General features: G+C 47.5%; 1 protein-coding gene and 1 long non-coding RNA gene across 2 annotated transcripts; both read right to left on the bottom strand.

Moving 5' to 3' along the window:
* Positions 1-4467: 4467 nt before the first annotated feature.
* LOC310752385 lies at positions 4468-6806 on the bottom strand. The gene is made up of 2 exons (XR_014542931.1): positions 6675-6806; positions 4468-4679 (listed from the first exon to the last, which is right to left on the bottom strand). It is a non-coding gene; the product is annotated as an uncharacterized lncRNA (long non-coding RNA).
* Positions 6807-8366: 1560 nt separating this feature from the next.
* Positions 8367-21557, bottom strand: LAG3 (lymphocyte activating 3). Its single transcript, XM_083593591.1, has 8 exons — positions 21186-21557; positions 20733-20892; positions 19910-20136; positions 17968-18225; positions 17216-17509; positions 15986-16270; positions 11859-11971; positions 8367-10073 (listed from the first exon to the last, which is right to left on the bottom strand). The coding sequence occupies exons 1-8, from the start codon at positions 21238-21240 to the stop codon at positions 9969-9971; spliced, it is 1497 nt and encodes a 498-aa protein (XP_083449717.1). The 5' UTR covers positions 21241-21557; the 3' UTR covers positions 8367-9968.
* Positions 21558-23743: the final 2186 nt, after the last annotated feature.

Raw genomic sequence — 23743 nt, 5'->3', positions numbered from 1 at the left:
CAGGTTACCAACGACGTTGCTCCCGCAACCTGGGACTGGGCTGGCTGGCCTTTATCTCCTCTGAGGCATAGGGCGACCCCGGTCCACAGGTGACTCGCCTCTCCTGGCCTGGAGGCGAGCACTCCTCCTGTGGGAACTTAGTTCCCTCCGCCTCTCTGCCCTGAGCCTTTGCAGCTCCGGAGAGGCTGGAGGGTTACTGGACCCAGAGGCAACCTCACCTTCCCCTGACAGGGCTGGGAGAGGAGCACCTGCAGGCAATGGGTCCTCGATCACCCCCGGAGCCAGAGCGGATTCAGCTGGTGTCTGCTCCTGAGGATCCAGCACAGGTGAGGGCCCTTCAGGTTCAAGCCCCTGCCCCGGCTCAGCCGGCCCTGGAGGCGGGGACTCCTGTGCAGGCTGGGATTCCTCAGGTTCAGCCTCTGAATCGGATTCCCAGGCCATGACACCAATGTATGAATTTAGCTCTTTGCCGTTTCACATCATGGTGCCACACGCAGTGCACCCTTTGCCCCTGCTTCACACACAATGGGACTGTAGGCCACAGCTCAATGGCATAGAGCTGTTTTGCACAGAATTGTAGAGTTGGAAGGGACCCCAAGGATCATCCAGTCCAACCCCCTGCAATAGAAGGAAAATGCAGCTGTCCCGTATGTGGATCGAACCTGCAAGCTTGCCATTATCAGTACCATGTTCCAACCAACTGAGGTATCTCTGGTTCATTTACCAGCAACTCCAAGGTAGGGATGGGGAGAGTCTCCCTTCTGAAGCTCTGGAGATCTGCTGACAGTCAGTGTAGATAGTACTTAGCTAGATAAGCCAATCGTCCAATTTCGTATAAGACAGCTTACTACGTTTGGCTTCAAGAGACGCTTGAGCACAAAGCTTCCTGTTAACCGCTGGAGGCTCGCTCCTTAATTGCCCAGTAGGAATGCCTGTAATTGAGGTTTCAGCTGCCCAGCAGAAAGAGCAAAATGCCCTCTCACCAAAGAGCGTCTTGCTCCAGCATGTTGCCTATAATGTCTGCAGCTTCAAAGACAATAAGCTTTCTGCCTGAAGCCACAACACCTGACACCGGCGGCAGTTTACAGAGAGAGCTTCAGCTGGCACACAGAGAACTGTAATGAAAAGCTTTGCAAATGAGGCTATTGCCCCACCTGTGACAAGACCGCTAGTGGGGGGAAACAACCCTTGCAGAAGGCAGACAAGATGCACGGCCAGACTCAAAAAGTCAGTACTGTATAAATGAGAACGGCCTCTTTGAGCACCTCCAGGCGGTTGCTGTTTTTGGGTGGCATTCAGTTGCATCACAGAAGATTCAGGCCGTGCAATTAAAGATTTATTTATTTATTTATTTATTTATTTATTTATTTATTTATTTATTTTGTCGGCTGCCCCTCATCCAAAGATCACAACATAAAAATACAGTCGAACCTCGTTTCCCGAACACCTCCATTTTGGAATGTTTCGGCTCCCGAACGCCAAAAACCCGGAAGTAAATGCTCTGGCTTTGAACGTTTTTTGGAAGCCGAACGTCCGACGCTGCTTCCGCTTGAGTGCAGGAAGCTCTTGCAACTGATCGGAAGCTGTACCTCGGTTGTCAAACATTTCAGAAGCCGGACAGACTTCCAGAACGGATTACGTTCGACAACCGAGGTTTGACTGCACAAAATGAGAACATAAAATACATAAGAAAACAAAAGCAGACAAATAATTCCCCTTCCACAAACACGTTAAAAAGGCCATAGAATGATAATTAGTCAAACATCTCGTTACAGAGAAACGTTGAATGAATGCATCAGCCACCAGCCATAGCCATAGCAACAAAATGCGGTATACAGAGAACAAAGGTAAAAAGTCAATTATATAAAATACATTTTGGGGGTTTGGGTCAATAGTCAAATAATGGGTCTTATTCTAAGTGCCCCGGCTAAAAACCTTGCAACCTTTGCTGTCACCTGCATGATGGAGCCTACCTGGGGAAAGCATCCACAAGTGAGGTTCCACTCCTCCCATCGTGAAGCAGCAGTGAGAGGAAAGAAGAAGAGTTTGGATTTGATATCCCGCTTTATCACTACCTGAATGAGTCTCAAAGCGGCTGACAATCTCCTTTCCCTTCCTCCCCCACAACAAACACTCTGTGAGGTGAGTGGGGCTGAGAGACTTCAGAGAAGTGTGACTGGCCCAAGGTCACCCAGCAGCTGCGTGTGGAGGAGCGGAGACGCGAACCCGGTTCCCCAGATTACGAGACTACCGCTCTTAACCACTACACCACACTGGCTCTCGAGTTAATCCAGTATCAAGCTGATAAAGAATATGAACCTCTGTCAGGAATAAGAATGTAAGGATTGCATTGCTGGACTAGACTAAGGTCCATAGCTTATCATCTTTTGTTTCTGACTAAGCCACACGGGTGGCGCTGTGGTCTAAACCACAGAGCCTAGGGCTTGCCGATCAGAAGGTTGGCGGTTCGAATCCCCGCAACGGGGTGAGCTCCTCTTGTTTGGTCCCTGCTCCTGCCAACCTAGCAGTTCGAAAGCACATCAAAGTGCAAGTAGATAAATAGGTACCACTCCAGCAGGAAGGTAAACAGCATTTCTGTGTGCTGCTCTGGTTCGCCAGAAGCGGCTTTGTCATGCTGGCCACATGACCCGGAAGCTGTCTGTGGACAAACGCCGGCTCCCTCGGCCAATAAAGTGAGATGAGCGCCGCAACCCCAGAGTCGTCCACCACTGGACTTAACGGTCCCTTTACCTTTACCTAAGCCCCATAGAAACTCACCAGAGGACACTGGACATAGTAGCTAGCTTCCCAGCAGCCTATGAAGAGTCTTTGGAATTAGAGTGACATGATCCTGTCCGGCTGCACCCAGGAACAGCAGAGCTGGGGCATTTTTCGAGGGAATTCTTGAAATGTCATTTTCTGCTGCTTGTTTTGCAACTTTTTTCAACTGCTCCGGGAAAGTTGAGGGAGGTGATTTTGTGACCGACAGGCAGCACGATGCGAAACTCTTCTGAAAACTAAAAGAAGATATTTTCCCTGAGTTTGAATCCAGAGGGAAGTCTGTATGAATGCTCATGATGCAGTGAGAGCCCCTCCACAAAAGGCTCGCAGCTCCAATTATGCCTAACTGTGCATATATACCTTGAATACATTCTAACATTCCCCACAGAGACCTTGTTAAGATAAAAGGGGATGATCCTAAGTGTGCCAGTTGTGGAAGAAAGTAATGATATGTGATATATAAATACTTTTTTTAAAAAAATGAAAGGTTTTATCATGTTTCCCTTTTTCACTGTATCTTTTGTGGCCTAGACTCTAGGTGGCAGTATGACATTAGCAGAACTTTTGTGGTGCTCAGAATCCATCAAAATTGCTCAGAAGTCACACACCTACACCTAAAACATGTGAACTGTTTCTGCTGGTGTTACTATCAAACCAGGGTTTCGGTTATCAGGGGTGTGTCTGGGGTTAGGCCAATAATTTTCCAGCTTCTGTCTTACCTTCTGATTTTCCTTCTCCAGCCTTAAAGGGCAGGAAGGCTGCTAGGGTACCTATTAAGAATATGGTCTCGCTTAAGGCAGCTAGAGAAAGAGCGGGGACTTGGGCCTGAGGCCAAACAAGATATGCAGAAGACACATTAACCATTTCCAAATACCGAACAGCAAGAGGGATCGCTGCGCAGTGAAAGCAGCAATCCCTCTTCCTGTTCTGGCTTCTGTGATAGCTGCGCAGCCTGCATTCACTCCATAAGACGCACACACATTTCCCCTTACTTTTTAGAAGGGAAAAAGTGAGTCTTAAAGAGCAAAAAATACGGTATATGTACTGTATGTATATGTATCAATCAAAAAGACGGCCAGTTTGAGCAGAGTGGAAATGGAGCAGCTGTTTAAAACTTTGCCTTTCTGATTTTTTTTCCCTGGCCCAGATTATGTTCTTCAAACTTAGAAGCATAGAATTATAGAATTGGAAGAGACCCCAAGGGACATCTAGTCCAACCCCCTGCCATGCAGGAATCCTGCCCACAGCCGTCCCTGGGTGGGCTTGAACCACCAACCTTGAGCTTGAAGGACATAATATGAAGCTTTCTATCCATCACCATGCCTTGCCCCCGTGGTTGAGGGGGCTGGGGCCATGCAACGTCATTCCGCCCACTATGTTCAATACTCATAAGATGATAGGCTTATTAGTTGAGAGCTGAGTGCAAGTCATCACCCAGCAGCTTCGGCACATGCCAATTTATTTATAGCATCTTTCACTGTCCACCCAGTGAATTATGGATATCATTACAGTAGGGAAGCTGTGTTAGTTTTTATTAATAAGCTTATTAAAAGAAGCCAGTTGCACCTCTAAGGCTAACTGAAATTACTTTATTGAAAGAGCACGAGCTTTTGTAGGCAATTACTTCAGCAAATGGAACTATGAGCTGCAAGGCAGGGAATAATAATATAACACTTAGGACTGATACAATTTTACTGAGGTTTTATTGAACCAAAGAATATAACAAATTATAGCTTAGGCTGCAATCTTTACTATAGTTCGCATGAAGCAGGCCCCGAAGAATTCAACAGATTTTTCTTCTGATGAGACATAGTTCGGATTGTGTTGCTAGTCTTGTTGCCGTGTTGCTACACCTGATTTTAATTGATATAACGTTTACATGCAGTCTTCCTCAATTTCTAAGGAAGTAGTTAGAGACATTTCAGAAAATTCCAGGTACCAAACATGCTTCTCTTTGCTTTTAGGTTGTGAGAAAAACTATACAGTGGTATCTCGGGTTACATACGCTTCAGGTTACATATGCTTCAAGTTACACACTCCGCTAACCCAGAAATAGTGCTTCAGGTTAAGAACTTTGCTTCAGGATAAGAACAGAAATCGGGCTCCAGCGGCGCGGCAGCAGCAGGAGGCCCCATTAGCTAAAGTGGTGCTTCAGGTTAAGAACAGTTTCATGTTAAGAATGACCCTCCGGAACGAATTAAGTACTTAACCCGAGGTACCACTGTACTCCTTCTTTTGGCTTTGAATGATGTAGATAAATATTTTAATTCAAAAATTATGGGGAGGAATCCAGTGTTGATCTACATCGCCATGTCAAACATTCCATCAGTTAGTTAGCATTCGTCTGTCTTGGGAGATGATGGAGGAATGTGCCTTTGGGGGTGAAGTCAAACCGTTGGAAAGTTACAGGGCCTGCTGTGGCTGCAGAGAGACATGTTTTATTGCAGGTGGGGCAGATGGAGGTGTCTGGTTGTGCAGATACAACATGGCTTCTCTTCTCTCTGCACTCCTCCCAGCAGTCATTCCTTCTCTGGTCATGAACTGACTGTCTTTCTCCAGGCACTGTGGTCATCTGCAACGGATTCCCACATAGCAGGGTTGACGTTGCCAGTCTTTGTGTGTCGTTTGTAGACATCTTTGTAACACAGAGTTGGTCTGCCCAAGGGCCTGGTGCCTGAGGCCAGCTCCCCATAGAGCACATCCTTGGGGATCCTGCCATCTTCCATTCTTTGGACATGACCAAGCACAAAGTGGCCATCCTTGAACACATGGACGTCAAAGGGAGATTGCAACATAAAACTGCTGAATTGTACTTGATCAAGAAGGTCAATACCACCTCCTGTTGCTTAAATTAGGAGAAGCGTTTTGTTTTTGTTTTCATCACACTACTTGTGTTAATTAGTTGACCAATGCCATGATCTCTGCATAATAACCAGTAGCTGTTTTGTGAATGGTCATTGTTAATAACAGAATTATCACTGTCTGTAATTTCTGCATTTCATTTCCCTCTGAACTTTCCCCATGACCCCCATATGTGTATTGGCCTCTAGACTTTTTGTTGATAATTTGTCATACTGACATGTCACACAAACTGATACAAACCATGGGTGTCTGCGGCTATCTGTGAACATTTGGAATGATCTCTGTGTAGCATGCCTTTAGTTAAAATAGCAGTGAAAAGTTAAAACAGGCAAAACAAAAACAAAGTCACATAGGGAGGGAAAATGGATTTAAAAGTCAACGTCTTCCTTTGAAGATGGAGAGGCCAGACATTTGAGATCATTTTATTGCCCACTTTCTCATGGTGAAATCTCCTGTGCTGAGACCAGACATGATGTCAGTTTTGACAACATACCTTGCTGTCAACTTAAGGAAAGTTGCTACTAAAAGAAGTGTACACATGTATATAATGGGGAAGCAATGTACTAATGCAGAGGTGTTACAGCAAAAATGCAGCAGTTTCTCCTCCCACCCCCAAGAACAGGAGTTGTGATCTTGTGGAGGTTTTCTGTTCCCATGTTATGCTGCTCATGCAAATAAGCCACTTAGGAACAGCTATTTTCACTCATTCCCTTAAGGGCAGGTTTACACTGTAATTTTAAACCAATTTCAAACCTTTTAATTATGGGGAAAATGGATTGAGGATTAAATGTGCAGATTTCAATCTGAACCTCCTATCCTACACATGTGGGAGAAACGCAAAAGAAATCTAGCTGTGGAGTTTTCTTAGCAGAGTAAAAACACTTTTTTGCAGCTTATTAAAGCTTAGGAATTAGGCAATTACACCTTTCTGTCCTTTTCACTTGTCTGCCGATCTTCCCCTTCTCAACCCCCATTGCAGAGAATGAACCACATGTTTTTAGTAAGATTAACTGAAAAAACGATTTACTTACATTTCAATGCGGGCAGCAAATATAGCAAAGTGGTATGCAGAAAAATATTTCTAAGTTACAGTAAAATAAAAGTTGGTAGTCTTGGCTAACATGACTGAAAGTAGGAGCTTTAGCTATGGATGTCGGGTCAGCTTGAAGGCATGGTGGAAAGAGAGAATTTCCTGACAGGCAGAAGGAAATATCAAGGATTCCTTTGTTACATAGTTCCCGCCCAGAGGAGGCAAAGGAAGTGACCATACATAGAGGGTCCTTTGTAGGAAGCTCAAGATCTGTCTGTGCACTAGCCCTGTGCTTGTCTAGCAAAACACACATTTGTGATTTTGGCTGCAAACCCCACCTTAGTGTTATTAATGTTTTTTATGATATACCCTGGGACCATTAAGGTATGTGCGGTACTCATTAGCAGCTTAAAACACAGTGTGGTCATTGAATGCATTTCAAATTGCACATGCACTTGCTGGACATACCAAAATGGCGGCAGGTGTTAGAATTCCTGCTCCATGATAGCAGTCATGGGATTGTTGTCTTTCACATGACAGTATATGTTTTGACTCCACAGTGTGGGAAGTGATGGAGACAGGATGTTTGTGTTACTGTGTGCCGTGAAGTGGGACTATTGTCCTTTGTTCTTTCTCTTTGCTGTCTGATGTCAGAGAGAGAGGGAGCCATGTTGTAGTGCTCCGTGTGTGTTTATATGTAAATAAAGTAGATTAGCCAAAATGCTGAGTTGCTGAGGTCTGTCACGCATGATGCGCAAACTCTGTGGATCCCTAAGTGTGCCGGTGTCGGTTGGCATTGGTCGCTGTGATGTTTGGGCTGAAGAAAGCTTTTGAAGCTCCTGAACGATTGACCAGGAGGGAGAGAACATGCCAGTCGGGCATGTGTCTCTGCCAGGGTCCTACTCGGGTGTAGGCTGAACTCCTGACAGCAGGGTGTCTTCACTTGATGCACATTACCTGATTTTATCCCCTACGCCTGCCTGTACAAACCCTATTCGAGGAACCTGTCCTCTGCACATGCACAACAATGGTCTGACCTGTACAAATCCTAGCTTAACTGCGGCTTGCATTTCAAGTAGGAGGGAAGCTGGTTTGAGGGAAAATGCATAAAACAGGAGTATTTTTCAAGAAGCTATAGGATACAGGGGGATTGCGGCCAATGCCATGTGCACTTGGCTTCAAACACCATTGGTGGGAGTGCACTGGAGCCAGAATAAAGGGTGTGTAGCCTTAGTGAAGAGGGGATTTATAAACTTAAATTATCAACCAGTCCTGCCAGTGGCATTAATTTTTCAGACAGGCTATACATCTCTAAGGAAGAAACCTCAGCACACTCATAGAAGTATTATTTCCCTTAGTTTTGTCATTTAAGGTGGTTTCAAACTGGTTTAGAATCTGTAGATAAGTCTTGAAACCACTGGCCTTCTGTTCAGAGTTCTTCTTTTAGAGTCCTTGTAATTATACAGATCTGGGATTATATCCTGTTTATGACAATTCTGCAATGCTTAGACACAGAACTTAGGGGCACTGCATCTTTGCTACTATTCCACCATCCTCCCCCTGGGGGATCACCTGTGGACATTCAGCAATAAGGGAATGAAAGGAGAAAGAAAATATAGATAGTGAAGGTAGCGGAAAGAAATTCCATCTTGCAGCAGTCATAGAGACACCCAGAGGCCAAACACGTAGGTTATTTTCTTTTTTTTAATCTTTTTTGCACAAAAAGAACAAATGCAACACGCTTACAAGCCACAAGGGCTGGCTAATAAAAGTATCTCAATGCAAACTTGCCATCATTGCAAAGATGAAAATATTATTCAGTAACAAGCAAAAGGGGTATAATATCTAGAGTCAAGAGAGTCTTCTAGCCTCTCCAGTCATGCTGCTAGCCATTCAGTCTTTCGCCCCTTTTTTCAAAATATGCCAAAGGGGGCCAGGAAAACACAACACAAGCAAGCAGAAACACTTAAATACACATAGGGTCCTGTCATCTCCCCAAGTGGTGCCCATAAGAACCTCACAATCCCTCGTGCCCCCCTCCCCAGCCATATCATCTAGTATCTGGCTGAAGCTAAGCTTTTGATCTATGTCACACAAACAATTTGGCTTTGTCCTCCACGGAATCCTTTCCAACTTCTGGGCCCCCATGAACCCAGCCCCCAACCGACCCCCTGTGCCACCCACAGCAGAACATGCAGGGACCCATATATATGCAGGCCAGCTGATGCCCCGTGCAAAGGTTTGTGGAGGAGGCCACTAGCAGGGGAAAGGGGAACAGAGCAAAACTCTTCTGCCCCTTCCTAAACCCACCAATCGGGGAAAGCTATGTTATAAGAATCCTAAGGTCTCAAATATAGAACAAATGTTCATAAACGTACGGGGCAAACACATACATAAGTATATAAACCACGTGTCTCAAATAGTACAGGAGAGCAATCCTGAAGCCATTTTGACTCTCCCAAATTGACCTCAAATATTTCCCTGAAAGGAGGAAGGAAATGGAAAAAGCTTTCCAATTGTCACTGGACTGTAGGGACTTACACAACCCTGCAAATACAGTCTGGCAAGTATCTGTTAAGCTGAGCGGAACTATCAATATGTGTAAGAGATTCAGAAACTACCATATCAAAGGAATGGCAGCTACCCAAGCTACCCAGGAAAGGCATTATCAGGTATCCTGGCGGACAGGAGAGAAGCAACACTCTCAAATTTCTGCGGGAGACCACCTCCTTCTGTGATGCAGGTATGTTGGTTGTTTGTGGGGGTCTTGGGTTACAGGGCGGTCAGTTTCAAAAGTCTTTATAGGGGCTTGCCCACCACTGCTGGGGTCTCTCCTACCTCCTTGCAAGGAGGGGAGGGAACTCTGTTAAACAGAAAAATAAAGATCTGCCTTGCTTTCTATGGATCTTGCCTCCATCCTTTCATCTGACTGATCATGGACTTAGGGGACTCACTCCCTTAGGGAGCTGGGCAGCAAAAGCCAAACCCCCTATTTTTTCTGTAACAGCTACACACAGGGAGGGCAGCCCTTCTCATATCAGGTTGGCGGGACAACACAAATGGGGTGTGCGTGCATGGAATCACCCCTTGAAAAGTCCAGCGTGCATTTTCTCGCCTTGTCTGGTATAGGGAGGAAGGCATGTTCCACGGGGGAACATTAAATCCCCCTTCCAACCTCATAGCTTGAGAACACCTGGGGTGAGCAAGCACTTGGCTGTCCCTATAAGCAGTCTTCACTTGATAGGACCATCAGGCTATCCTTAGGAGTTCCCTGTAAGCAGCCTTCTTGCTTCTTTTAAATCTGCAGGCCCTTCTCCTCCTGGCCTTCATCCTTTACTTCTTTCCCCGGCAAAGCGGAAGCTAGCATCAGATCCAATGCTGGGAAGTTTCGGGAGCGGGTCTAAAAGGGGGGAGGGAAAGTAGTTGGCAACAGAGTTACTTCCTGTGTATTTCAATATCAAAAGGTTTCACGTCCCATCAGCTGTACAGCAGCAGAGCTTTTGGGAGGGGCGAAAGTCCATCAGAAAGCAAGCCCGACTGTTCATCATTTCACAATGTCCTGGTCAAGGCCTTTCCTTTCCCAGAGCCAGAGATAAAATGGTTGTTTCTGGGCTGTGAGATTTTCATGCTACCCTGCCATTGATCCATAGCTGTCAACTTACAGATTTGAAAATAAGGGGCCAGCAGCCTCGAAAATAAGGGATCAGCAGCCAAAATAAGGGATTTTCCAGGCGCAGGTATGTTCAACTTCTGAGCCCCTCCGAGCCAAAGGCAGAAAGCCCAGCCAGCAGCCAAATGAAGCCTAATCAATAAGGGACAGCAGCGGGACATGGCGCTGGGATAAGGGACTGTCCCGCCAAATAAGGGACACTTGACAGCTATGCATTGGTCTCAGGCAGAATTGCACCTGACTTTCTACAGGCCTTGCACTTTTTCTGTGTGTATGTTCTGTTTTGTTCCATCGACATTAGTGCATGTGACTTAAGCCTTCTACATACATGAATTGCATGAAGGGGTATCATGCAATTATCAGGAACACTTAAACATGTTTGTCTGTTTGTTTTCCAGAGAACTGAAGGCTGCTTGCAAAATAGTGCATAAACAGACAAACAAACAATGTCTCATCTGTCCTCAGCCTTTTTTTTTTTAACTTAACATTTTAAAAGGTGCATGGAATTTGAATGAGGAGAGTTATGTTACCCATCTCTAATGACATGATAGGCAATAACAGACAGATGCTATTGATTAACATTTGTGTGGCTTTGATCAGAACTGCTGCAGGGGCAAAGGCTTACTCTCTGTCCGCCACATCATGGGTCAGATCCTGCTTCTTCCCTGCATCGGATATTGGTTAAAGAAAAATCAATGACCACAACAGCCAGCTACGTGGCAAACCTCATGTCTCGCTGTGGCAGCGCTTCACACTTCTCCCTGCCCTAATGCCAGAGCAATGCTTTTCAAAGGGTTTTTGACATCTGTTTTCATTAAAATGATAAACAACACAACTGCGGGTATCTAGAAAAGATTTTAAATGGTGCAGTGTTAACCCCTCACCAACACTGCACTGTGATCTAAAAATCATTTTCTTACTTTTTAAACTATTTTGCAGTAGATGTGTTGTTAGTTTCTTTGGGGCATCCTTTTGTTTGTGAAAAGTGATGGCTGAATAAATACCGTATTTTTTTGCTCTATAAGACTCACTTTTCCCCTCCTAAAAAGTAAGGGGAAATGTGTGTGCGTCTTATGGAGCGAATGCAGGCTGCGCAGCTATCCCAGAAGCCAGAACAGCAAGAGCGATTGCTGCTTTCACTGCGCAGCAATCCCTCTTGCTGTTCTGGCTTCTGAGATTCAGAATATTTTTTTTCTTGTTTTCCTCTTCCAAAAACTAGGTGCGTCTTGTGTTCTGGTGCATCTTATAGAGTGAAAAATACATTAACTAGCATTCCTGGGCTGGTTCGTATTGCAACTTTAGCTGTTTAGGGAGGGCATGGCTTTGAAAATGTTACATCTGTCTCAAGCCTCATCAGGAGGAAAGCTCTGTTGGCATTGCTGGACGTTCAGCAATGACAGAGCGTAAAATTCTCTTTTGGGTCCCCACCCCACTCAAGCCTTGCTAGAATAAAATAAAACCAAACGCCCAGAGGAGCAGAGCAGGTGAGAACAGAAAGCAGATGGAGTGACTTACTCTTCGTTTCAGGCAGGTCAAAGCAAGGATGGAGGCGAGAATAACAAGGAAGGCTATCAGCCCCAGAGTGATCTTCTCAGCCGCTCTGGGCTGCACAAGGGCGATCCGGGCACCTGCAAGGCAAGACTGCAATTAAGTAATCTGGAGAGGATCAAAAGGATCAGAATAATAATAATAATAATAATAATAATAATAATAAATTTTATTTATATCCCGCCCTCCCCAGCCGAAGCTGGGCTCAGGGCGGCTAACAACAATAAAACAATACAAAAGTACAACACAAACAACGCTCTAAAATCATTCATTATAAAATTAATTAAGTTCAAGCCACTGGCCACTATTGGGCCAGAGCTCCGCGAAGATTGCCGAGGGAGGGAGTCAGGCTGTGCCCTGGCCAAAGGCCTGGCGGAACAGCTCTGTCTTGCAGGCCCTGCGGAAAGATGTCAAGTCCTGCAGGGCCCTAGTCTCTTGTGACAGAGTGTTCCACCAGGTCGGAGCCACAGCCGAAAAAGCCCTGGCTCTAGTTGAGGCCAGCCTAACTTCTCTGTGGCCTGGGACCTTCAAGATATTTTTATTTGAAGACCATAAGTTTCTCTGTGGGGCATACCAGGAGAGGCGGTCCCGTAGGTACGAGGGTCCAAGGCCATATAGGGCTTTAAAGGTTAAAACCAGCACCTTAAACCTGATCCTGTACTCCACCGGGAGCCAGTGCAGTTGATATAGCACCGGATGAATGTGATCTCGCAGCGAAGACCCCGTAAGGAGTCTCGCTGCAGCATTCTGCACCCGCTGGAGTTTCTGGGTCAGTCTTAAGGGCAGCCCCACGTAGAGCGAGTTACAATAATCCAGTCTGGAGGTGACCGTCGCGTGGATCACAGTGGCTAGGTCAGGGCGAGAGAGGTAAGGAGCCAACTGCTTAGCTTGGCGGAGATGGAAAAATGCCGCCTTTGTTATAGCTGCAATCTGCGCCTCCATGGAAAGGGAGGTGTCGAAGATTACACCCAAACTCTTAACGGACGGTGCTGGCACTAACTGCGCCCCCGCAAGAGATGGGAGTTGCCCCCCCAATCCCATATCGTCCCGTCCCAGCCACAGGACCTCTGTCTTCGAAGGATTTAGCTTCAACCGGCTCCCACGTAACCATCCAGCCACAGCTTCCAGACATCTGGTCAGTGTGTCTGGGGCCGAGTCAGGATGGCCATCCATCAACAGATAGAGTTGGGTGTCATCGGCATACTGATGGCAACCCAGCCCAAAACTCCGGACAAGCTGGGCGAGGGGGCGCATAAAGATGTTGAAAAGCATTGGGGAGAGTATCGCACCCTGAGGTACTCCACACACCAAGGAGTGGCGCGATGACAATTCCCCCCCAAGCGCCACCCTCTGTCCCCGACCAGAGAGAAACGAGCGCAGCCATTGAAGGACTGTGCCCTGGATCCCCACGTCGGCAAGGCGGTGGTCCAGAAGTTCATGATCGACCATGTCGAAAGCTGCTGACAGATCTAGAAGAGTCAGCAGCCCCGACCCGCCTCGATCCAGCTGTCTACGAAGATCATCTGTTAGGGCAACCAGAGCTGTCTCGGTCCCATGACCAGCGCGGAAGCCAGACTGGAATGGATCCAGAGCCGATGTTTCATCCAGAAACCCACCAAGCTGTTCAGCAACCGCTCTCTCAATCACCTTACCCAGGAACGGAAGATTCGAAACCGGGCGGTAATTGGATAGATCTAAAGGATCTAATGATGTTTTCTTTAAGAGCGGGCGCACCACTGCCTCCTTCAGTTCCCCTGGGAATGTCCCCGTGCCAAGGGACAAATTGATGATATCCCCCAGGAGGGCCCGCACCTCGTCTGGACACGCTCTAATCAGCCAAGACGGGCACGGGTCGAGAGGACAGGTGGTGGGCTTTCCAGCTCGGAGGAGTCTGTCTACATCGGCTGGGGATATCCGGTCAAAGTGGTCCAATACTGGACCCGAGGACAGTCGAGGGGCCTCCAGTTCCTTTATTGTATCCAAATTGGCAGGGAGGTCATGGCGGAGCAACAAGACCTTCTCCGCAAAAAAGCTCGCAAATGCCTCACAGCCGTGTGTCAAATTGTTATTTAAATTTGGCTGTCCTTCAAGGGACGTTAAAGACCTGATTATACTAAATAATTGCGCCGGGCGAGAGCTAGCGGATGCAATGGAGGCCGAGAAGTAAGACTTCTTAGCAGCCTTCACCGCCATCTCATAGGTTTTCATAAAAGCCCTATAAGATGTTCTTGAGGCTCCGTCACGGGCACCCCGCCATACTCGCTCTAGCCGTCTGAGGTCCCGCTTCATTTTCCGGAGCTCCTCGGTAAACCAGGGAGCCCGGTTTCTGCGGGGTCGCAGAGGGCGCTTCGGTGCGATCTCATCGATGGCTGCCAGGAGCTGGATATTCCAGCCCTCAACAAGCTCAGTCAATGAGTCGCCAGGGGGAGCAAGGTCCCGCAAGGCTTGGCGGAATCTATCAGGGTCCATCAGCCTCTGCGGGCGAGCCCAAATCGGCTCGGCACCTAAGCAGGGTGGGGGTGGAAAGTCAATCCTGGCTTTCAGAGCGTAGTGATCAGACCATGGCACCTTCATCGAAGGAGACATGATCACATCTATACCTGCACCAAAGATCAAATCCAGCGTGTGGCCTGCTTGATGTGTGGGGCCCGAAACAAACTGGGAGAGCCCTAGTGTCGCCATGGAAGACACCAGGTCCAGAGCCTGTGAGGAGGGAGTGGCATCAGCATGGATGTTGAAGTCCCCCAATACCAATAGGTTAGGGAACTCCAAGGCCCAGCCGGCCACCGCCTCCAATAGGCCTGACAGGGTGGCTGCTGGTGCGCTAGGTGGCCGGTACACCAGCCAGACAGCCAAGCTCTCCTCGGAGCCCCACACTAGGCCAACACATTCAATGCCGGGGATCGATGGTGATGGTAGAGCCATCACCATCAAAACTTGGGGTTCACTTAGTTGCTGGAAACAGACAATATTTTTTTTTAAAGAAGATGGAGGTGGAACAGAAGACCCTTTGTACCTGCTTGTTTTTTTCTATCCAGCTATTGTCTCTGAGCAGAGGTTTTCGTAGGAATTTGAAGAACCATGAAAGCCTATTCATCAGAGGCAGTAGTTGGATAATAAATATGTTCAGCAATGGTGGCTGGAAAAAGACTAACAGGAGATGGAGACTGAAGAGTGGTTGTCGGTGGCTGTACCACATTCTGTTCTGGAATCAATGGAGACAGACTACTTGGCTTTTTCCTGTGTAGTCCACACACAGTCTTGATCAATTACATATAGATCCTATAAATGTAGGACACGGGTGACGCTGTGGTCTAAACCACTGAGCCTTTGGGGCTTGCCAATCAGAAGGTCGGCAGTTCAAATCCCGTGACAGAATAAGCTCCCATTGCTCTGTCCCAGCTCCTGCCAACCTAGCAGTTTGAAAGCACGCCAGTGCAAGAAGATAAATAGGTTCCACTGTGGCAGAAAGGTAAACGGCATTTCCATGCGCTCTGGTTTCTGTCATTGTGTCCTGTTGCGCCAGAAGCGGTTTAGTCCTGCTGGCCACATGACCTGGAAAGCCGTCTGTGGACAAACACCCACTCCTTTGGCCTGAAAGTGAGATGAGCACCGCAACCCCATAGTCGCCTTTGACTAGACTTAACCTACCTAGATCCTATATCATTTTATGCTTTTATGGAGTTGCTGGGTTTAGCTTCTTTTTATGAGCACGTTATTTTATTGTCTTTAAAACAGTTTACAGTCATAACTCGGGTTGAAGTAGCTTCAGGTTAAGCATTTTTGAGTTGCACTCTGTGGCGACCCGGAAGTAACAGAGTGTGTTACTTCTGGGTTTCTCCGCTCGCGCATGCGCAGACGCTCAAAATGATGTCACGCGCATGCGCAGAAGCAGCAAATCGCAACCCGCGGACACGGGGACGTGGGTTGCATTTGCTTCAGGATGCGAACAGGGCTCCAGAACGGATCCTGTTCGCATCCAGAGGTACCACTGTACTATAAGCTGCCCTGTTAACGTGATCAGAGTACGGGGTACAGATTTCAGCAATGACAAATGAAAGAATTAATAGCGTATAAGCAAATTAATAATGTACCTGCAATTTCAAGGTGGTACTGCACCGATCCTGACATCCCATCTGGGCCATGGACACTGCATTCCCAGGTACCTGTATCATTGAGCAACACCTGAGGAAACTCCAGGGTCGAGCCTTGGCTTAGGAGCCCAAAACTCGTGGAGGCAGCCTCAGGCCAAGACATGTTTGTGGGATTCAAACCGAGGTACTTCCACGTAAAATGCTCCTTTCCTGTGTGGTAGCTGAGATTGCAGGTGAGAAACAGGCGAGATCCCTCCATGATGATCCCCTCAGTGCTCGGGGTGACTGAATGGAAAGAAAGAAACAGAAGCTACTCATTTCTCTATCCTCTATCACTTGCCTCTCTCATATCCTCCCTCTATTCCTGGCCCCATTCGTTACACATGACATCTCTTACTTCCAGGGCTGTCAAATCAGTTTTCACCTGGCGAATCATCTGACTTTTAACCAATTAACTGATGAACATGAATCTAATTCATTTTTTCATGACCCCCAAAACCTCGCTGCCGATGCATTTTGGAAATGTGGAGGGGAAAGTAAGGCAAAAGGGAAGGTGAGTTTATTTGACCAAAGCTTTCCCTAGTTATTAGAAGTACAGTAAATGCCATTTAAAATGTTTTCTTTCCTATTCTGTGTTGTTGCAACATGCCAAAATCACTCCAGATTCACCTACCAGAGCTTTGGTTGATTAATCTAGACTGAATGGCTATGATTTGAATGACATCTAGATGGGTTTCCTGCAACAAGAACATCATGGGATAACCTTTGAAGCTGCCTTTTCAGAAAGGACAAGCGCACTCCCCAGACAAGGAGATCACCCCTCACTTGCCTTCTCCCCACCAACCCACTGCTGGACTCCACCGTCATTTTTCTTTCCGAGATCTTAACATGTGGGACACAACTCGCCAACCTAGAAATCTGCTTTGCTCTTTCTGTGTCTCCCACTCCTCACAAAATAAAGAAACACAGTGGTACCTCGGGTTAAGTACTTAATTCGTTCCGGAGGTCTGTTCTTAACCTAAAACCATTCTTAACCTGAAGCACCACTTTAGCTAATGGGGCCTCCTGCTGCCACTGCGCAATTTCTGTTCTCATCCTGAAGCAATGTTCTTAACCCGAGGTACTATTTCTGGGTAAGCGGAGTCTGTAACCTGAAGCGTATGTAACCTGGAGCATATGTAACCCGAGGTACCACTGTAAATAAATTCTGGTGCTGCCCCCACTCCTCACCTGTCATTACTGCCAGTGTGATATTCTTCGTGATGTTTGTTCCTTGAATGGCGATCTCACAGGTGTACCAACCTGCATCATCAAGACCCACCGCAGGAAGATGGAGGGTAAAATTTCTGTTGCTTCCATTATTGAGGGTGGCTATTGCCTTTGGTTCTCTCCTTGCTGCGTAGCTCCAGCGTACTGCCACCCTAGAAATGCCGTAGTCCGTGGGATTGTCGTTCAGGAGGCAGGGCAGGTGGGCATCAGATCCTGCTGCAGCATAGACTACAGATACGGCTGGCTCAGCAAATCCTGGGTTGGGGGGGGGGGAGAGACATGCTATTGTGTGAATCAGGCCCAGAGAGAGGGGGGGCATATGGGCCACTTGGCCCGGGTCTCCGATTCTAAAGGGGGCCTCATTCAGCATATTTATCTATATTTTCCATTTAAAATGAATAATTTAAATTCCATTTTAAAAATAAAATTATTTTTCAGCATAACTTTGGGGAAAATTATTTATATACTTACTTATTTATAAGACTTCAGTTATCCCCAGGGTAAAAAGGGGGGGGGCACATTATCCACCTGGCCCAGGCCTCTGCCTGGCTCTGCAAGGCCCTGTGAGTCCCACAAAATATAACAAGGGCGGCAGGAATTTAGAAAGGAAATGTGTTCTGATTCTTAAGAGAATATATATTTATTGTATTTTTTATCCTCAGAGGAAGCACTCTATGGTTGGGGAAACAGGAAAAGCAAAAGGCAAATCTTACCTATGACTTTCAGGTTGTACGTGGCATAAATTCTCTCCCCATCTGCAAAGGTGAGTTCACAGACCCAGGGCCCAGAATCACTCCTGAATGATCTGGAGATAACCAGAGTCTGGTTCAGGGAAGAGAACCGACCAGAGCTGGTGATGAGAAGACCTCCATGGAACCAGCGTATCTCTTGGGGGGTTTCTAGATGTGTGGAGTTGCAGGTTAACTGGATAGGTTCAGACTCAATCAGGGGACCGGGAGAATCAGGAGTCACTGAAGGAAAAGGAGAATCATAAACTGATGTGCATATCACAAGATATGACTTTCATCATATAGCTAACATCTCCATCTGTTCCTTTCTGGAGAAAGCAGTCAAGTCCAAGAGGCATAGCGGATGAAATGGTGCCGTCACCTTTTCTTTGCAAGAGGGGGTGAATCCTGCCTCATTCACATATCAAATGAGGATTGGTGAGGGGAGTCAAATCATTCTGCAAGGGCGTTATTAAGGGGTAGCTGACAGGGCCTGACCCAGCTCCAGGTCTCTTGTCACGTCCCTCTATTTTTAGAGACTTGAACAACAACAGGTATTTAGTTTCAGGTAGGGATGGAACAGTTGTTAATTCAGTTTGCATTCATAGGTGAATTTATAAAAACCAACATTTTCCAAAATAATATGAGAACCGAAACACAGCCATCCTTTGAAGTTGGCCCTTATCTGAATTTTGTCAAACAGTGTTTGCAAAATTCATTCTGTTAGCGGAAAGTGTGCATACAAATTAGTGAAGAAGACGTGCAAAAATGCATTCATCTGTCAATAGTGCATGCAAAAAAAGACTTTTATTGGAAGAAACTCCCATGAAAATGCCAGTGGATTATTTTTTTAATCTAAATAATTAATAATAATAATTAATTTAAATTATTTTTAATTTAATTATTTTTATTTTTGCAAATCACTCAAAAAGGCAGAGAATTGAATCTAAGATTTGAAAATGAGAATCCAAGAGGACTGAAATTGACAGATCCTTTCATCCCTTACTTACCAGCGTGGGTGTGTTTTCTGCAAAGTGCAGTGCCAGTGACACTTGAGCCATCCACCAGCTTAATTTGCCCAGAACCACCTGCCAATTTATGCCAACTTGCCTCACAGGCCTGCACCACAAGTGTAGCAACACCCCTGCTATTCCCTCCCCTCTTTATACTCCAACTAATCCAGAATGCGGCAGCTAGACTGGGGACTGGGGGCGGCCGCCGAGACCACATAACACCGGTCTTGAAAGACCTACATTGGCTCCCAGTACGTTTCCAAGCACAATTCAAAGTGTTGGTGCTGACCTTGAAAGCCCTAAACGGCCTCGGCCCAGTATACCTGAAAAAGCGTCTTCACCCCCATCATTCTGCCCGGACGCTGAGGTCCAGCGCCGAGGGCCTTCTGGCGGTTCCCTCATTGCGAGAAGCAAAGCTACAGGGAACCAGGCAGAGGGCCTTCTCAGTGGTGGCGCCCACCCTGTGGAACGCCCTTCCAGCAGATGTCAAAGCGATAAACAACTACCTGACATTCAGAAGACATCTTAAGGCAGCCCTGTTCAGGGAAGTTTTTAACGTGTGACATTTTACTGTATTTTTGGTTTCTATGGAAGCCGCCCAGAGTGGCTGGGGAGGCCCAGCCAGATGGGCGGGGTATAAATAATAAATTATTATTATTATTATTATTATTATTATTATTATTATTATCTCTTGAAGAACTTTTCTCCCAGCCCACCTCCTATGCTGGAAGTGAGTAGGGCTTAGAAAAATGGCTTAAAGCAACTGAGGGCAGTGAGGGAAGATGGCGAAGGGTTTGGCTACCCTCGCCCATGCTCTCCCTTCCACATTCCAAAGCAGCTCTTCAGATAGCTTGCTTGACAGAATCTGGCTACTGTATTTCATGCAGCTGTTGCCAGCTGTCAGATTCACCTACCTGACACCACGCCAAGCTTCACCTGGCAGTGCAACACCTCTTTGGTAAATTTCACCACGGCCACGTAGGTTCCTGCGTCCTCTTTCCGCAGCGGCTCAATCCTGAGCGAAAAATTCCCACGGATGAAGCCAGGGTCCCAGACGGTTGCTCGGTGCATCGTGGAGCGGGCCATTTTCTTGATGCCGCTTGGCTCCACCATGAGCACCAAGTGGCGTTTCCTGTGGGAGCTGAGGAAAATGGAGGAGGAAACACAACTGTTAAGTGCTGGACGAGTGGGGCGGTAGCCCAGAAAGGGGATACAGGAGAGAGGTGGGGCTAGGTGGAATGGAGGGAGTTGAGGGGAAGGAAGAGGAAGTGGTAAATAAAAGTACTGTATTTTTCGCTCTATAGGATGCACCTTTTCCCCTCCAAAGATGAAGGGGAAATGTGTGTGCGTCCTATGGAGCGAATGCAGGCTCCTTGGCTTCAGCGAAAGCAACGCGAAGCCTCCAAAGCGCAGAGGGAGCGCTCCCTCTGCGCTTTGGAGGCTTCGGGTTCCTTTTGTTGAAGCCAGGAGAGCAAGACTCTCCTGGCTTCAGCAGAGAGGGAGACCTGCGCAGCGCCCCTTCAGCGAAGCAGGAGGAGAAATGGAAGGGGCTCCGTTTCTCCTGCCGCTTCGCTGAAGGGGCGCTGAGCAGAGAGGGGGAGAATTTTTTTATCTTGTTCTTCCACTCTAAAACAAGGTGTGTCCTATGGTTGGGTGCGTCCTATAGAGCGAAAAATACGGTAATTGAAAGCCCCCTCTCCCCCCCCAACCCTGAGTGCATAGAAATGGGTGCCTTACCTGTCTCCATGATGCACCCAGCGAAGAGCTAATCCCTTGTACAGCTGCCTGAAGCTGCTCTTCATCCTCCGACGACTCAGGTGACAAGGAAGCAAAGCTCGTCCGCCTTCTTCAGCCCACACCCTACATGCCTCTCCTGGTGCACAAGGAACATTTTGGGCTGCAAGAAGATTGTGGGGCCAATCAAGGAAAAGATGAGGTTACAAACATGCCCGAGAGGACAATATCTCTCAGCCTAGCCTATGCCACCCAGGTCTCTTGCTGTGATAAAATGGAGGGAGTGAAATTAGGGTCTGGAAGGGGTGGGTCTTTGTTGCTTAAGAGAATGGAGCAGAGATGGAGAGTGGACCTCCTGCAGGAGCTCAGGTGCACAAAAAGCTGAAGCAAAGCCTACAGCAGCCACTAACCCCACCCTGCCTTCAGGTATCCTGGGCCACTCTTCTCTTTCCTTACCAATAGTCAGCTGCAGACTGAGGACAATAGTCCAGAAGAAGAATAGTAAAGTCATAGTGGTGTCACAGGGACAATTGGGTGAGTGCCCTGGAGCTTCTGCTTCTTCTCCTCCTCCTCCCTCTGGCTGAAAAGGGAAGGGTTTGAAAGGGGAGCTGGAGATAGACCACACAAGAACCTGAGGCTAAGGAAATGGAGGTGGATCTCTGATCAAAGACTAACGTAGTCACCCTTATATTGCAGGTGGGCTGCTGGTTTCCTGGCGGCGCTGCAGTGAGCGACGTCACAGCCAAGAAATCAGCCCCAGGCTGAGCCATATGCAGGAAGGCAGCCGAGTGAGTTCTAGAAAGCAACTTGCAATGGAAACTGTTTCCATCTCATTTGGTCCACTCAGTAACCGTTGTTTTTCTTCACGGTTTTGCTTGCAGTGGAAAATGTACATAGGGCCAGTTTCTCAGGAAGTGCCCTGGGTGTTTTTCTTTGATCTCTACCCTTTCATCGCACAGTTTCTTTGGTGCTCTTCTTTCATCTTTTCCCTTTTATGGTACGGTTTCTTTATCTTGGTTAAGTCAGAACGTGGCGGTGCTGGTGATGCTTTGAGAATGTGGAGATGCTGATGTTGCTGGACCACATGTAGGTGGACACCAAGGAGGTTCTGACCAGGTCTGGATCAGCTAACTTCCCCCAACCTTGGGCCCACAAGATGGTCTGGACTACCAGTCCCATCAGCCCCTGACAGCACATCCTGCACTGCAGCCCAAAACACCTGGAGGGATCCAGGTTAGAGAAGGCCAATCTTGAATAATAATAATAATTTATTATTTGTACCCCGCCCATCTGGCTGGGTTTCCCCAGCCACTCTGGGCAGCTTCCACAGAGACCAAAAATACACTAAAATGTCACACATTAAAAACTTCCCTGAACAGGGCTGCCTTAAGATGTCTTCTGAATGTCAGGTAGTTGTTTATCGCTTTGACATCTGATGGGAGGGCGTTCCACAGGGCGGGCGCCACCACCAAGAAGGCCCTCTGCCTGGTTCTCCGTAGCTTTGCTTCTCGCAATGAGGGAACCGCCAGAAGGCCCTCGGCGCTGGACCTCAGCGTCCGGGCAGAACGATGGGGGTGAAGACGCTTTTTCAGGTATACTGGGCCGAGGCTATTTAGGGCTTTAAAGGTCAACACCAACTTTGAATTGTGCTCAGAAACATACTGGGAGCCAATGTAGGTCTTTCAAGACCGGTATTATGTGGTCTCAGTGGCCGCCCCAGTCTAGCTGCCGCATTCTGGATTAGTTATAGTTTCCGGTTCACCTTCAAAGGTAGCCCCACGTAGAGTGCATTGCAGAAGAACAATTGAAGAACAATTCCTCAAGAGGCAGCTTGGCAGTGTCCATTAAGAATGTGCAGGAGTGGGCAATATAAATGGAGTTGCATGAAAGGCACCATGTGCACTATACATTTACAGCAGTATCATGCCGTTTTAAACAGTCATGGCTTGCCCTAGAGAATCCTGGGAACTACAGTTGGTTAACGGTGATGAGGATGGTTAGGCGGGGCCAGCCCAAGAAATTTTGGCATCTGAGGTGGACCCCAAAATGGCACCAGGGAAGAAAAGGTGAGGGAAGATCTACGTCAGGAAGGGGGCGGGGGGGGTTGGAGAGAAAGATGGACATCAGAATCTGCTGTCCCTGTGGATCCTGCTGCCTGAGGCAGTCACCTCATCTTGCCTCCTGGGTGGGCTGGCCCTGTTCTTAAAGGTAAAGGGACCCCTGACCATTAGGTCCAGTCGTGGCCGACTCTGGGGTTGCGGCGCTCATCTCACTTTATTGGCCGAGGGAGCCGGCGTACAGCTTCCGGGTCATGTGGCCAGCATGACTAAGCCGCTTCTGGCAACCACAGCAGCGCATGGAAACGCCGTTTACCTTCCCGCCGGAGCAGTACCTATTTATCTACTTGCACTTTGATGTGCTTTCGAACTGCTAGGTTGGCGTTTCCGTGTGCTGCTCTGGTTCGCCAGAAGCGGCTTAGTCATGCTGGCCACATGACCCGGAAGGTGTATGCCGGCTCCCTTGGCCAATAAAGCGAGATGAGTGCTGCAACCCCGGAGTCGGCCATGACTGGACCTAATGGTCAGGGGTCCCTTTACCTCTAAGACAATCCACGCAGGTGAGTTGGAAGGACTAATGTAAAGTGGGAGTAAGATCAACAAGCTGGGAACTAAGGTTGAGGTGTCTGTCCTGAGGGAATGGGAGCTCTGGTTCAAGAGACATTTCTGGTCGAGGTGCTTTTGTGCTGAGTGAGCTTCTGTGAAATGATGGCTCCATCCGGAGGTTCTGTTTTACTCAGCATGTGCCTCTATCTTTAGATTTGACGTCTCTGTTGTATCTGTTTCAGCCCATTCTAAACGCTGACTCTACTGTGGCTTCTTGTTTATAATCTCTAACGCTAACCCTGACCAGCAGCACATTGACGGCTGATGGAAGGTCACACAAGACCCATCTAGGGAGCCTTGGGTCAGAGGGTACCGAGAAAAGATCTCACAGAAAGGCATTTTCAGAGAAGA

The sequence above is a fragment of the Podarcis filfolensis genome, assembly GCF_964270895.1.
Source record: "Podarcis filfolensis genome assembly, chromosome: 17".
NCBI classification, from domain to species: Eukaryota; Metazoa; Chordata; class Lepidosauria; order Squamata; family Lacertidae; genus Podarcis; species Podarcis filfolensis.
This window is presented reverse-complemented; position numbering and strand designations above follow the sequence as displayed.